General features: G+C 38.8%; 1 protein-coding gene across 5 annotated transcripts in view; it reads right to left on the bottom strand.

Moving 5' to 3' along the window:
* The window catches only part of DSCAM (DS cell adhesion molecule), a 463,977-nt gene that overhangs the window by 9,555 nt on the left and 437,588 nt on the right, over positions 1-16,834 (bottom strand). For 4 of the 5 annotated variants that reach the window (XM_021405879.1, XM_021405906.1, XM_021405915.1 and 1 more), the window contains 3 exons: positions 13,922-14,071; positions 10,039-10,236; positions 6,342-6,644 (listed from right to left, as the gene is read on the bottom strand). In XM_021405879.1, the coding sequence (XP_021261554.1) occupies positions 6,342-6,644; positions 10,039-10,236; positions 13,922-14,071 (651 nt within the window). Of the gene's footprint in view, positions 1-1,010; positions 4,103-6,341; positions 6,645-10,038; positions 10,237-13,921; positions 14,072-16,834 lie in introns of those variants that run through there. The other variant, XM_021405888.1, reaches the window with a different exon arrangement.

Below are 16,834 nucleotides of genomic sequence, written 5' to 3' on the forward strand. Positions count from 1 at the left end.
CAGTAATTTCTAGTATGTATTCATGTCAAATTAAATGTGGAATTAAATAGGTTTCATTTCTGTAGAACATTCAGCTTTTCACAGCAGAAGGAGAAAAAGCTCCTGATGTTCTGCAGAAATAAAAGCTGAGAGAGGATAAAAGCAATTTAGTCTCATCCTCAAAGTGCCATTTCTGTGATAAGGAGCAAACAGCACAGTCTGTCTTTCTGTGACACATTCCTAGTTTTCCTACAGTGTAATAGGAAATAAAAAGGTGTTCCAGTTACAAAAGAATCTAGTAAGATGATAACATTAGAGATGCTCATCTAGGGGAGTAATTTCAGAACATATTACATGTGTGTAAGTAAGCATACATGAAAGTTAACATGTATGTTAAAACCCCATGCAACCCTAGAGGCTTGGGGTAGAGTGGCTGGAAATCTGCGCAGAGGAAAAGTATCTGGAGGTGCTGATCAATGCTCGACTGAGCATGAGCCAGCAGTGTGCGAGGGGGCCAAAAAGGTCAATGGCATCCTGGCTTGTACAAAAATAGTGCAGCCAGCAGGAGCAGGGAAGTGATCGCCCCCTGTACTCAGCTCTGGTGAGGCCGCACCTCGAGTCCTGTGTTCAGTTTAGGGCCCCTCACTACAAGAAAGACATTGAGGCCGCAAAGCACATCCATAGAAGGGCAACAAAGCTGTGAGGGGTCTGGAGCATAAATCTTATGGAGAGTAGCTGAGGGAACTGGGATTGTTCAGTCTGGAGAGAGGAGGCTCAGGGGAGACCTTACTGCTCTCTACAACCACCTGAAAGGAGACTGCGGAGAGGTGGGGGTCGGCCTCTTCTCCCAGGTAACAGCAATAGGACAAGAGGCAGTGTCCTCAAGTTGTGCCAAAGGAGGTTCAGGCTGGATGTTAGGAAACATTTCTTCTCTGAAAGAGTGGTGAGGCAGTGGCATAGGCTGCCCAGGGAGGTGGTGGAGTCACTGTCCCTGGAGGTGTTTAAGGAAATGGTAGATGTAGTACTGAGGGACATGGTTACTGGGCAATATTGGTGGTAGGTTGACTGTTGGACTAGATGATTTTAAAGCTTTTTTTCCATCCTTAGTGATTCTATGATTCTATTTTCTACAGTTATAAATCTAGGCATGGAATTAATTATCTCACTTAACAGCATCTCTGCCTATCTTGCTGCTATGCCACTTGCCTATTTTATCTCCTTATATCGTTTCCTCAGAACTGGACCTTAGTCTCCCACTGTAGAACCATACTGATGATTTCTTCATTCTGTATACACACTATGTATGGTGTGTACATGTGCATTTATAAATATATATTCTTTTGCATTTGCAACCAGGCAGTGCAAGGGTGGAACTAAAAAAGAAAACAACTCATATGTTATGATTTTCATAGTTTGCTGCAGGATTCCTGCACGAAAATGTCAAATGTAGATTCCCCCATATCTTCAAGAAATTCAGTTTGGGATTAGTAAACTATGGAACTGTACAGTTATATTTCCAGTCAATCCAGAACAATATAACGTGCATGGGAAAAGAAGGCAAAAGGTAAGCTGGAGGCCTGGAGTCAAGAGTTCCAGCCATTACTGAATCCCCAGTGGCCGAGTTTGTATCGAATTCAGTTACTGCTGCGGCTTATAGAGCATTGTCAGCAACTTTTCCATAGAAAGCAAGTCTCTAAATAGATTCTCTAACTATGTTATGTTTGTCTTCATCATGTGGAAGAGGGAAATAACTCCTTCACCCTTCAACTCATACATCAGTGGAGAAGAGTTCACATCTTTTTATCTCGGATTACAAAGCTTACATTGGAAATATGTTGAGCTTTCTTTCTATTGTCACATTCTTCATATTTTCCTTACTGTACTAAGCAGCTTATTTTAGCTGTAGTGATTGAGTACTAGAAAAGAAGATTTGTGTATTGACCATAAAGTTTACCTTGCTCTCAGTTGTTTAAAACCGCATTTATGCAACGCGGATGAAGTCCAGCCTCTATTTAAGGGATGCCTTTAAACAATTATTCAATAAAGTATTTTCATTCTGTAGCTTAAGGATTGTCTCTAAGCTAAGGTGTTGCCATTAAAGTCTGCAGGATTAGTCAGAGCAGCAAGAAATTTGTTAACTGGGACAGTAACGCTAATTAAAGTATCTTAAAGTATCTTAATACTGAAAGAACTTCACTGTTCATGTCTTTTCCAGTAAATGTGCAGCAGGCTTAGGGCTATACTCATGCTGCTTGACTTAGATGCTCAAATGAAGAAATTTGGACTGCCAGAGGAACATGCTTCCCTTTGAGTGAGGGCTTAGCAAACTTGGGTTCCTGCTTTGTGCAGTTCTAGGGACAAAGGAAAGCACTCAGCTTTCCCATGAAGTAATAGTTTTCTTGCCATCTTCATGTCTGTGGAATCAGTTTCAATTTTTTTTTCTGTTTGCATGTCTGCACCTGCATTTTTTCCACACCCCCATGTAAGTTTCTTTTCCAGCTGATTCCCTTCAGCCATTTGTAGAGGAAGGTCTGAGAGTTTACTCTTGGGGACCTTTAAATGGATTTTAAAATCTTCTGGCCTGATACACCCAGTGAATGAAATCTCTTCTCTAAAAGTGTATCTGAGATGTTGTTTGTCATTCAAGGTTCATAAATAAATAGCGTGTCCAAATAGGAAGGGAAGAGCAATTGTCATAATGAGCTTCTGTTTATTTTTTGACAGTAGGTAGGCAAGTTTCATCAAAAGACGTGATGAAATTTTCTAGATATTTCCTGTTCAAGCACTGGTCAGCAAATATTTCTTCTAAGAATGAATTCCATTACCGGAGGATGTTGGCAAGTGATCTGTCCACAAAGAGATACAGATATAACTGTGAAAGCACAGAAATGTCAAAAGATTGCCTAGTTAGTAAGTCCAATAATTTAATAGTAAAAGGAGGAGAAAAAAAAAGGCTTCTTGTCTGAGGCTATTACCAAGATTTAACGTTATAAAAGAAATCTATTTTTAATAAACTCTACTACTGCTATGTTTATTGCAGTTAATAATAACTGTTCTGATAACTCAATTTGTGGTTAATATTTTTGAAACAGGAAGGAAAAACAATATTAGAAAACTTTTTCAACCTCTACAATTATCTTCCACTTTTTTACATTACAGACTTTGGCACAGTGGGAGGTAGGAACAGTGTATATTTCTTTCTAATTTCTGTCCCACCCAGTTTCTGAATGCAGTATTTGAATGACAACTTTGGAGGATGAAGGACTGAGTCATTTGTCAACCTCCCAGGTAAACTTAGAAGAACAGTTGTTGAAACCTCTGAATATTAATATGACAGGGTGCCTCAATCTTGATGTGGAAGAATCTAGTAGAGCATAATGTCGAGATCATTGCCCAGAGTGCCGATTTCTTGAGGACCGACCGAACACTAGGAAGCATGTCTTTACTGTGCAGGTAACGGAGCACCGGCACAAGCTGCCCACAGGCTGTGGAGTCTCCTCCTTGGAGACCCTCAAAAGCCACCTGGACGTGGTTCTAGGCAAGTGGCTCAAACATGCCCTGTTTGAGCATGGAGTTGGACAAGATGACCTCCAGAGGTCCCTTTCAACCTCAGTCATTTTGTGATTTTGTGGTGCAGTAAGTTCTGTTGATACACAGGGACACAGACTACAGCACTATATGTTGGCTGTCTGAGTTATAAAAGAACAACCAGGCCAAATATTCAGATCTTTCTGAAGTCCTGGTGCATGTCTCCAATTCAGTATAACACAATCATTCCCATTTTTTTTTGCCAGTTACCACAACTTTAGGCAAAATTACTCTATTTTTCTTTATAAAAGTGTGATTACTTTTTCTTGTCATAATCGTGGTATTTTTAGCTCCCATGTCTGAGCTGACTTCATGAAACTGATTCTTGTTTCTGTAAATTAAATGTCAGGAAAGAGGAGCAGAAATACAGAAGTCAGAAGCAGTTCTGACTGCTAACCTGAGTGTGTATCCGCAGTATCTGCTGACTGGAAGGGAAAGGTCTATCAGAAGACTTAAAGTGAGCTAGAACATGAGGCAGCCAAATATTGTGCATTCCAAATTGCAGAAATAGAGCAGTGTGTAATGTGTAGAAGTTCTGAAAAGACAGTTGTAATTCATAGTTATAGTTCTAGAAATGATCAGTTATTATGCTTGGCTAGACATTCGATGAGCCATCAAATCTAATTCAAGGTGATGGAGTAAGTGAAGACAAATATTTTGATTCAATTTCTAAGTGAAAATGGTTTGCAAACATACAGGTTTCTTTGATTAATTATAACTGAATTATTAAGAAATTATGCAGAATTTCTGAAACAATGAGTGAAAGAATAAAGATGTTTCATAAGTTTTCCCTGTCTGGTTTTGAACACTGAACATATAGGTCTGTATAACTACTGAAAATTCTCTTTACTTACACGTTTTGTTTAAAGTTCTTCATAAAGTATCCTTTAATGGCTTACATTTATGGGCCAATATTTAAGTTGTTCCACTGGAACATTCAATTATTTTCAAGAATTTGCAACTAATTATTCAGTTCACAATGCATTTCATTTTCTTACTGCAAAGTAAAGCATAAAGCCAGACAGGAAAAACAGGCTCAAATTCAAACCATTTCAACTAACCAAGATTGCTATAAGTCTGTAGTTCACTAGCAGGCCTATGATTATGTTTCAACCCCAGAAGCTTATAACTCAAGTCCAGGGACTGAATTTTAGTGCTGTATGCCCTTAAGAAAATCTTTATGTGAATATATTAGAATAATTCCAAATACTAAATATACATAAATAATGTATATGGAACATGAAAGGAAGAAAGTAAATTATTTGTTAAATAATTATAAAAATGTTTGCTGACTAACTGGAAGGAGAAGATTGTGGTTTTGTGAATGTAGATGCTTCCCTTCAGCAGAGCAAGTACAAATATTTGTCTTTTTTTATAGAGAGAAATGAAAATTATTTCTATATTTATCTATTTTTACAGCTCCTTAGTTTGCGGTTCTGCTCTGTGACTACAGAGAAATCAGCCATTTCTCTCGCTATATTATTTCCTACTTATTTTCCCTCTTATCTATCTGTATGATACAGTAATTTCCTGCCTTGTCTATAACTTCCTACCTTCTCCTTGGTTTTATTCTTCCCATGCTCTACTTTTAGACTTCTCTTTCAAAATCCTTAATGCTCTTTTTCCAACGTCAGGTCCTGCTTTTGAATGACCTTCCTGGTGCCACTGTCTATCTTCCATTCCTCTGTCGCCAGAACAACTACTTTCATTTAAAGTGTACATTAAGCAAAAGATCACAATCTACTCACTATTCTCTTTCACAGGTATCAGCACTACCACTTACTTTCTGTGTATATAAGTAGCTCCACCCACAGTGGCAAATGTACATGCAATAATAAATAAAATAAAATAAAATAAAATAAAATAAAATAAAATAAAATAAAATAAAATAAAATAAAATAAAATAAATAATGTTTTCAGTAAGCACATAAATATAATTGTGGTTTTCCCCATTAGAACCCTTCTTCTCAAAGTCACATAACGTATTTTCTAACAGAGACTCACATATTTTCTGAGAAGATTTAATAACATTCTTGTTCTCAGAGTATCACAAATAATCTACCTATGCTATTGTGCACTAGATTATCACTAGAACTGGAAATACGATTGAGCCTGGTACATGGATGTCTCTAAGGTACCTTCAATCAGTAAGAAGCTGGAGTGGGGCTTAAATTTGTCTGAAGGTATAAGGTTCCACATCCCTTGAGCTATTGCATCGTAATTTTTTTTTGTTTTTATTTTTCCCCCTTTAGATAATCCTAACTTGATATTTGGAAATGTCAAAGAGAGTATAACAGCTCAATAGCATTACCAAAGGGATATTACATCCTCAACAAGCTACAAAGCAGAAGGGATAGTGCATCTTCTACAATCTGTCTTCATGAAGTGTTGTGATAGCAGATTTTGCTCTCACGCAGAAATTATTGCTGTAAGACATGTTTTATTAGTGGGTGGCTTGAGTTGGAGATGGGCATATGGTATTTTCGCCCGGAAGGGTTTATTTGCCTGATGGCTCCAGCTGTAGGGGAGTGAATTTCATGGCCTAGATTATGCCTTTCTATTCCTAAATTTCCAAGCTCCTTTTACTGCATATGAGAGAATACATTTACCCAAACATAATATTAACTGGGGTAAAAAAGCAATTCTCTCTAAATACTTACAGGATATACAGTGAGCCTTCTTTCTTTCTTGTGATATACCTGTCCTGTTAACCAGCCTAGACATGGAGTGAAATGCTCACCTCAAGGACTGAAATGTTACATCTGACATCTCACCTGGCCGATGTGCCTTTGGAACTGCCATGTTCATCACTCGCCCTCCATCCTGAGGTTTGGGAGGGGATGCGGTAAACCTGCAAATCCCCGACTCTGACGGCGTGCTTGAGGTCAGACTGTCTGTGTAGTCGTTAGTCCCTGCCGTGAGCTGCTCCGACGATGTGTCTGATATGAAGCATTCTGTAATGGTGAACTTGGCATGTCTCAGCTGCTCTTCCATTTTTGCATGCTCATATGCTCTTGCTAGCTCTTCATATGTTGAGGAGGCACTTTCTGTGGAGACCATGCTGCTTCTTGCTCGATCTATTCACCAGAAACATGAATAATGAGAGAAAGAAAACATCTCCACAACCATTTTTCAAATAAAAAAGAACACAACAGTGTTTCTTAATAAAATGCAGAACCTTTGAAATGATCAAGGTGATTTGAATTAGTCCGCTTCACTGTAAATGTCTGCACAATTTTTAGTCAGTATCTTGATAACTACAGATAATCTAAAGTGAAGTCTTATTCTGCTAGCAGCATTATGTGTTTTAGCACCAACTTGGTAGTTTAGAAGAAATAACCTTTAATGCACGAGAAAGGTTTTTTTATATATACGAAAATAATTTCTCTAAAAGTTAAATGCCTTAAAAATGTTAGAAACTCACAGAACATATTTAGCAAAACCAGGAGTACTCTCTTAACATTATCCTTTTAATGAATCTGAGATATTTCTGAGGGTGACATCTGAGGGAGAAAAGAGAGTCTTTTTACATCTGTTTCATGCTTATACTTTTTAAGAAAAAAAATCTCTGGGAATAAAGTTCAAATATAAAGACAGTGACTCTGAGACACTGATGTCCAATTTAGATGCCAGGTGAAATACTAACTCCTTTCATACAGAACAAATGGTCTTAAGAATGCAATATTGTTCAATAGCTATCAGCCTGCAGTGATTCAAGTACTTTTTTCAGTGCTGCTGAAGTTAATGGGGACTTCATACTTGACATACGGGCTACTGTGACCTAGAAGCTGTTCTTTTTATTGATAAGTTTCTAAGAACATCAACTTAAACAAACACTGTTATTGAAGACATGAATGGCTACTGATATATTAAAAAGCATTCTGGAAACATAGCACTGGTTTCTGCTTAGTCAAGGGGTCAAATCACTGGTCTGTTGCACCCATCGTACTTCTACTTCCATAGGCTAGAAGAGAACTTTCAAAAACTCCATGGGCAGAGGTCTTGTCTTCTTACAAGATCCATACAGTTCCAGACATTATTGGTGATGTTCAATAAACAGGCTTAATGTAATAGCTAATTCATAGAAATGAGAATCCTACTGCAGCTAGAGGCAACTGTGTTGTTATTGCAGATCTTCATCTTTTTATTGTATGCTAGAGTCCTTGCACCAGTTTTCACTGCACAAAAAGAACAGTCCTGCTACTTGCAAACAGGATCATGCATTATTTAAAATGACAAGTGTTTCAACAATATGCTGTAACTTGCTTAAGATTTTGAGCTGGCCAGAACTTCAGCAAAGCTTTTCTTTTTTAATTCACTTCCCACTCCCTTGCCCAGAAACATCATTCTGTTTTTCACATTTGATTTGTAAATCAGACCAAAACAATGTCTTTTCAAATTTCTCATCAACTGGAAACTCCTGGAAGGCTGCTGTTTCCCAATGGTATGAAGCAGTGTCTCTAAAAATGATGGTGATGTTTACATGCAGACATCCCAGTTTGATCCATGAAGTTTAGGACTCACAGACTCTCATATTTCAAAGCCTGGAGCAGCTATTCCAGGAAGGCTTGCTTGAACATTTACTTTACATCTGCTTTAGATTTGATGAAAGTTCATCCAAGACCAGGGTGAACATGAACTTTAGTTTCTTCAGAAAATTTCTAATGGCCTCTAATTAGAACACCTGAAATTAGTTACAGATATGAATTGCTACAAGGCATTTCTACTAGGCTTAAAAACGACTACTTTGTAAAGCTGGAATCATTTTGACATGAACTGCTAAATTCTGCCAAATATCAATGACATCAACTGGATTCAGAAATCTGAACGTAGTATTGGAAAAGTGATCAAAGGTGTACATTAGTTCAACTGACTACTGAAAACATAATTTGGCTACATATATTATGTGGTTTACTTGGGTTTACTTGGAAATTTGAAACATCTGAAGTGCTTATGTTACAGTGATTCTGATCTTTCCCCAGAGATGAAGAGGCATATTACAGCTACATTTTGCCGCAAGGAAGCCTTTCTTGAGCATGTTCTAAAGCTCAAGATCAATTACATAAATCACCGTGTGTTCAAGGGCAGACAAGGAGTAGGAGAGTAGTGATGCTAAAACATAGGCTATGAAGTCTGTTTACAAAATTGCATGTAGTTTGTCAATTAAACTAGACAGCAAATTGAATTCCCTGCCCTTGGCCATGCTCATTGGAAAATAACCTTGGGTGACAAAAGGCAAGCACACCTGAAATCTGGAATGTCTACAATAAGTGTTTCTGAGATAACACCTGCTTTTTATGTTATTATATATAGCTATTAGAACCAATCCTTAAAGACTCATGACCCTTCTACATGAAGAAATCAATTAGAAGTTTGTTAGTTGGCTAGAGATATCTGTTGAGTGGCATTGCTCTACGAAGACAACATACTGGACTGCAAGTTTAAGAGAATGAATTCTGAAGAGATGAGAATTTCAACCTACTGGATGCAAGAGAAATCAGATGCCTGTTCTTACAGAGAGAATAAAAAAAGTAATATTGTTTTTTATAGTAAAAGGCCAGTTGCATCTACTGCCCTCCCTCTCTCTCTAAGACAGTTCTTTTACGTCACTGACATTTTTCCTCCCAAATCAGGAGAGGAGATAGGCAATTCCTTCTGAGGAGGCCAGAATATGCCCAGATTCATTTCTGTCAGGTCTACATTTGAAAAATATTTTCTCTTTATTAGATTTGCTTCCTAACTATTCTTCTACATGATCATTTACTCATTTATTTGCCCTGTAATTTCTGTCATTGGTTCAGAGTAGGGCAGAAGGAGAAAGCTTTATTTTTCCATCGCAATTCCATTTATAACATCAGTACATCAAGAAGAAATGAAGACAGGCAGAATGCGTATTCAGTGTCTCCCCAGTTACCACTTAGAGGAACAAAGACTATGTTGTTTCTCAGGAAACTCAGAGCTAGATGCTACAATATTTAGTGCTATGTGTGGATTTTTGTTTGGACTCAAATTGCGTATGTTCCCCTCTCCTTTTATTTTCTGCTTAGACTACCCTTACAAACATAGTACATGGCTGGGGAAAGAAACAAAAAACACAGAAAACAAACTTACTTTCGTGTAGCTCAAGTCTAAAAACATCACCACCTTTGACAAAGGTGTACTCTCTGTTGCTAATACTGTCCCTTCCTAGTCAATGCCATTTCATGCAGCAAATTCTACTTTTTCCTTCAGACACGGGAAATACAGAGCATTGGCTACCAGAAAAATTACTACTATCGCTTATAAAGAACGTGTGGCATGAGAAACTAAGGTAACAGTATTTGTTTTCACTAGAACTACATGCAGCTGTGGCAACTGTTATAAATAGCCTACTGAAAAAAAAAAACACCCTAACAAGGAATAAATAACAGCACCTAAGCACCAAATGAAATATATCATGGACCAAGAATGTTATTGCAGTGTGCCCCATACCTGTGTCCTGTGAGGGGCTGACACTGTAGCTATCGCTTTCCTTGTCCACAGATCCTGCTGGCCTGGGGGTGGGCAGCCTCCAGTCTGTGGTGAGGGTATGAGCTGATATGGTGGGGTGAGGTCTGTTGAGGGTCCACTGACTAGCATAGCGGTTGCGAGCTGTAGGTCCAGTTTTGGCACTCCTCCTTGTGGTAGGATCTGTGATAGATAACAGAGAGGGTCTCGGCTATTAGCTCTTGAATAGAAAAGGAAACAATCCCTCTCAGAAGGGACTGGCCACTCATGTTGGTTAATCAAGGATACAAAACATACTTTGTAGAAAATAAATTAATTCATTAATTCAATTCATTCAATTTGAAAAATTAGCAAGGAGCTAGCACTGTTTCTGAAATACCCTCTTTCTAATGGAAGCATACATTTTAAAAAGGGTGTAGCTAAAGAGCTGAGAAGCCTACCAGACTCCCATTGACACGATCATTACTCCAACACAAGTAGTTCTCAGGCACCAAAACCACTAAGAAGTGGAAGAGCACATGGCAAATAGACCTGGTCAGGGATTTCACATCACATCTCAAGTGAATTCTCAGGTAAATTAGTATAGATGTGTCCTCAGAAGCCTCCTGCACCAGGCAACTGCCCTGCTTGTAACAATATGTGCTCAGAAATGTGGTGGTATAGCTTCCTATTCCAGCCATTTCACAAATACTTTTATTATTATGGTACCAATCAGCTGCAGATCCCAGATACTTATTTTTCCAAGTGGCCAGGACTTAAGGCATAGCCTATATTAGAGCCCTCAGAGTTTCAGTACTGGCAGGCTCATAAAGATTAGACAGTTTTAAAAAAAAAATACGTAAAATATCTTAATCTTTAAAAAAATCTACCACTACTTATGTAAGCTCAGCAATATTATTTTTTTTACTGCCCAAGACAAAATCTGGTGACCAACAGAGTGAAAATGAATTATCTACCAAAATCGACCTCTATGACTTTGTTAACAAATAATTCTTCTGTAAAAGTGAGGCTGGTACCTAAGAAAGCAAGTGGAATAGAAAAACCATTATTAGGTAAAAAGGAAGTTACTAAATCAGCACTGAAAAAAATTATCTTCTCAGCTTTTGAAATGATATTACTAACAGTAGATAGAAAGGGTATTAGAAATGAAAAATTCAAATCCATGCAAATGTTCTTTGACATTCAAATGGTGGAGTTGTCCATCTTTGAGGTAATAGACTTCACCAGAAGCAATTTAAAAAAAATAAAGCCAACAATACCCAGATAATGACTCTGAGCATTTCTTCTGCCTAAGGAGTCCCAGTAAGAATATGTACAGAAGAGACAGACCACTTATGGTGTGTTCTGTCTCACATTTCACATCTTCCCCCCAAAAGCAGTGGAAAAATATGAACTTAGTGCCATTGATAATTGATCCTGCTGGTTCTGCAGCACGTAACAGCTTCACATGGAGAGCATCCAAAAGCACACTTGGCACAACATGCCCAGTGTAGGCTGTCAGTATGAAACATCGGTAGTAGTAGCTGTGGAAAGTTGGCATGTGGCTGCTGCACGGCCAGAAGTGAGCACAAGTACCTGCTTTGAGGGAGGTCACAAAGGACAGGAGAGTGCTCATGGGAAAGCACAGGGCATGGTGCTGGGACTGTTTGGTTTGAGTCAGAGAAGGCACAGTGGGGAGGGTTCTCATCAGTCAGAGGAATAGAGAAAACAAAGTCAGGCTCTTTCCAGTAGCGCCCAATGACAAGACAATAGGCAATGAGAACAAACTGGAGCAAAAGAAGCTGACCATTAGGAAGCACTTCTGTGCTGTGAGGATGCCCAAGCACTGGCACTGTCTGACCAGAAACTGTGGAACTTCCTGCTTGGAGATCTTCAGAAGCTGCCTGCACGTGGTCCTGGGCACCCTGCTCTGGGTGTCCCTGCTGGAGCTGGGGTTGGGCCAGAAGTCTCTTCCAGCCCCAACCATTCTCTGATGCTCTGACCCACTGGGCCATTCGCCCACAATTTGGAGGAACGTGGGGGAGCCTGCTGATAGCATGCAGGAGGTCAGAGCTGGTTTTGCTGAGTGCGTGCTTAGCAGTGTGTCTGCATAAGGGACTTTGTAGCAGGGACTCAGAGAGCTCCACTGCCTGTGTGATGGAAAACAGAATGCATCTGGTGCCCCAGCTGTTAAGATACCACTGCTGTCACATGCTGAAACAAAAGTGCAGAATGCTGAGGTGAGCAACAAAAAGGTTCATAAAACAAAAAGGTTTGTAAATATAAAAGAGCTACACGGCAACTTAAAAATAGCTGTAAGGGAAAATTTGGCAACCACTGGGTCTGAGTGTGCTCAGACAGGCATGTTTGCAACCTGAGCCATGTGTCCTGCACAAGCGGCATTTCAAATCTTGTAGTAGTTTCTCTCAAAGCTACATTAGCATCTTAAGTCCAGAGAATGCTACATAAACATCTTCAACCCAGCTCTGTGCACTGCTGCAATCAGGTCTTTACTGAATAACCAAAGTGTTGATGAATTTCTCTTTCCAGAGATGGGCTGAACGTGCTCCTCTACTTATCAGTTAAGCCCCAGTTCAATTTGAAGGAAATTTCTCCCTGGCTCCAGTGGACTGAAGCACATAACTGTACATAAAGAGATGAGGAATGGAAGAAGTTAGTGCTATAGACTGCTGTGCCATGGGACAGGCAGGCAATTTTGGGGCAGTACCTCTTTCCTTATTAGAAAAGGCAGGGTTTGAAAAGAATGGACTGGAAATCCATTGCTCATCCAAATTTGATCTATCCATGTAATAGAAATCCACGTGATTTTTTTTTTGCTCTTATCGGGTAGGTTTGCCACTGTGTACATGAACCACAGGAGGGAGAAAAGACTGGTTCCAGAAGAAAAATAAAGGTACCCTGAGTCTCCTAATGGAGATGTCACAACTCTCCATAGACAAAAAAGGAATTCCACATGATGATGCTAATCTAATTCTCACGAAATAATGAACCATAACTTAAAACTAACAGAGTTAGAAAATCAGCAAGGTCAGGACTACAACAACTATCATTTATAAAGACTGGGGTTGTAATGAAAATTAAATGAAGATTTCTCAAATAATCTTCATTTTAAGTGACACACAAATTAATTTTCAGCATTTATGTTCACCAAACTCACCAAGTAAACAAATTCTGAAACTGTCAGGGGATGAAAATAGCAGATGAGATTTCAGAGATTGCATGCTGCTAGTGAACTGTATTGCTGTAATGTTCACAGTTTATATATATATATTCCATCAATTTGGTCAATTTCTTTTCCATTTGCATGGATATGGAATACATTCATGACAGAAATTAAGAAAGAGGGATTGCCAAAGTGTATTAATTTATTATAGATTTTAATCACTATAAGAATAACTCAGCATGAAGATATCTGAGAAAAAAATAATTTACCATAATAACTAAAAACTGGAAATATGACTTTTTCAGAAAAGCAATAATGAGAAATTCATTTCTTCCCTGATGGAGAGGTAAGGAAGGAAGACTTATTTTGAAGTACAATATAGATTGTTCACTAATATATATATATATTAGGCATTAAAAGCCATTAAGCTAATTTACTCAATCCATTCTAGAAATTAAAATCTACCATGCATTTGGTTTTATTAAAGCCAAGTATGAACTATTTCAAATTACACCTACATTTCAGATACATACACAATTTTTACCATATTAAATCACTAAATTCAGTTCCACAAGAAATGTTCTCTCCTGACCTAAATAGATTTCTCTCAGCTTCCAGAGAAAACCCCATGAGGATGTAGGAGCACCACATTCATTTTCTTACCACTTTCTACTCCCCAGATAACATATTCTCTTATATGCTTACTTGTTCCTGGCCGGGCATCAGAAACATCCACCAGTGGTCCTGTAGCTTGTGACACAGACTGGTAATGTACAGTATGGGTGACAGTCAGTGACTTCTGCTTAGATGTCTCTCCAAAGTCAGCATCAGTTAGTAGAACCGTGGATCTGTCATCTGCAAGCAAAAGTACCCATCAGATATTGAAAAATTGATTGCATTTTTGCTCATGTAACAGCTTTAGTGTAAGTTCCCAATCTTACTTTCATCTGGGCTTCACCAAAGACAGTGGAAACTCTCACCACTGTGCAGGACTGAAGATGGTTTTGAAGTATGCACAGCAGCTTGGGAGCCTCTAGGTTAAATTTCAAAGTTCACAAAAAACTAAAGAATAGGCGTATTTTTCCTCATTTTATTTAATCTTGGAGTTGTGCAACCAACACAGGCCATTAAGCATTCCTCTAAAGCTCAATTTTGTATAAATATTTTTGGCATAGTTCCTTCTTTTCCATCTTTTGAATGCTGCCCTCTTCCCCATCATTTCTGGAGAGCTCAGCTGATCTGTTCATCATTATATTCACAGAATCATAGAATCATCAAATCACCAAAGATGGAAAAGTCTTCTAAGATCATCCAGTCCAACCATCCACCTATCACCAATATTCCCCACTAAACCATGTCCCTCAGTACAACATCTAAACATTTCTTGAACTCCTCCAGGGACTGTGATTCCACCACCTCCCTGGGCAGCCTCTGCCAGTGCCTGACAACTCTCACAGGAAAGAATAATTTCCTAACATCCAACCGGAATCTCCCTTGGCACAACTTGAGGCCATTCCATCTAGTCCTATTGCTAGTTACCTGGGAGAAGAGGCCGACACCCACCTCACTACAACCTCCCTTCAGGTAGTCGCAGAGAGCGATAAGGTCACCCCTGAGCTTCCTCATCTCCAGACTGAACAATCCCAGGTCCCTCGGCCACCCCACTTACGGCTTGTATTCAGTTCATTTATTTTCATTAGCATAATTAGTAATGTCCTCAGTGTAATCACCCTTGTCTTTCCAAAAGGAGGTCTTCAGATAATGTTGCTAACTAACCCTCTACTAGTCAGCTTTTTCTCCACAGAGGGAATATTGCAGAGAAGTGACCATGACCCAAGACATGTCTTAGGGATTTTCCCACATTTAAGTAATGTAGTACCCCACTGAAGACAATGGAAATACTATTGTAAGGCAGCTAAGCATCCTTAAGTCCAGTGTTTTGCTATTCTGGAAGCATCTTTCTCTGCACCAAAGAGCCCTTCCTGCAACAAACCTCACTACCATAGGTCTGAAAAAAAAGCTCTGGGGAGCTGTGTGCAAGTCATATGATTTCCTCACAACATAGTCAGCCCAGTTGACTGTGGGCTTTCCTGTCAGCTGAAAGGAAGGGTGTGAGATGGAGCCAGACCTTTGGAAGGACTGGAAAAAATGACTGAGCACCAACCCTCACCGCTGTACAGTTTGGCTGCCTATTGCCTCTCTATGGAGAAAGTGACATCCATCAAATTTCTACGCAGATCATGCTGCCTGCAGAAAGCCAGTGCTATACTGCACTTACTTTTTTTCAGTTGTGACCATCAAATTGTATTTCTTTTCCTTCAAAGAGAAATGTCATCCTCTTGATTGTGGAAAGCTTAACAATGATAAATTTCCCACTGAATTTGTGCTTACTGAACAATTACATACATGCTGCCATATTTTCTTTTGCATTCTTTATCTTTTTACCCATTTGTAGCAGTAGTAAAATCCACAAAAAGTTCTTGCTATGCTATGCTATATTGTTTTATAATGCAATTCTAGAGGTATGGGCAATGATAGGGCTTCCATGCACTTCCAGCTGAGCAGAGGCTGATGCACTTCTTCTAAGCATTCCTGTGTTGTGTTTTTTTTTGTGGGTTTTTTATTTTTTATTTTTTCAGTTGACAAGACACTATTAATGTTAACAATTCTGCACAAAAACATATCTAGCGTTTTTTACCCAAAGAAGGCCATAAATAGAATGAACATTATGAAATTGAATTATTCTGTCTGGCAGAAGATGAGCTCTTGTTCAGGTTGGAAATAAAACCTCTTGGCAGTAAACTATGTCAAAGTCTGCCAAAGTGACTGCTTATTCTGAGTACTTCGAACAGAGCTGCCTATTTCCAAGGCACAAATCGCACTTCTATAGTTAAAGCACCAATGGCATTTCTACTATAACCACCTACTGCTTGGCAGCTGTAAATCAAAAGTAAAAACTGTCTTCAGGATGAAGTCTGCCACAAAACACTGCATCAAAGCAGCAAACTTTGGTAAGCTTAAATTGAAATTTAAATTAAAAAAAAAAAAGAAAGTGTTTCTCAGGTTTAGTATAGGTCTCCTTTTCTTCAAATCCACTGCACTGTTAACTGGCCACCATGCTTGACTACCTCAGGTATGACAGGATATACGGCCAAAGAAGTTTGTACCTCCCCTAGTATGAGTATGAGTAGGAGATGGAGGGGTGCTGCTCCCAGTTTGTGGAGGCTTCTCCAGCTGCAAAGTCCCTGGGATACTGTTATATTCTCAACCATCAATTTTATTTTTTCTGCCTAGATTTTGACCCCAAAAGTTGGAGGTTTAATAAGATCAGTCATTCTGGACGGTCTTGCCAGAGTGTACCCATAAAGTCATGAGATCAGGAACATGTTGTGTTTTGACTATTTGAAAAAAGCAAACAAATGTGTTTACATGAGACTTCAGCTACATGCCAGACACAGGAGAAATATTGTTTTCTGACAACTGAAACATTCTGACTTGAATTTTGCATAGATATACAAAAGTTGAAAACAAGTCAAAATATTGATCATATAATTTGATACAAGAAGGTGGATACAATATGCAGTATGTAAGTTTTAGGAGCTGGTTGTTCAAAATCTT

This window comes from Numida meleagris, chromosome 1 (genome assembly GCF_002078875.1).
Source record: "Numida meleagris isolate 19003 breed g44 Domestic line chromosome 1, NumMel1.0, whole genome shotgun sequence".
Lineage (NCBI taxonomy): Eukaryota > Metazoa > Chordata > Aves > Galliformes > Numididae > Numida > Numida meleagris.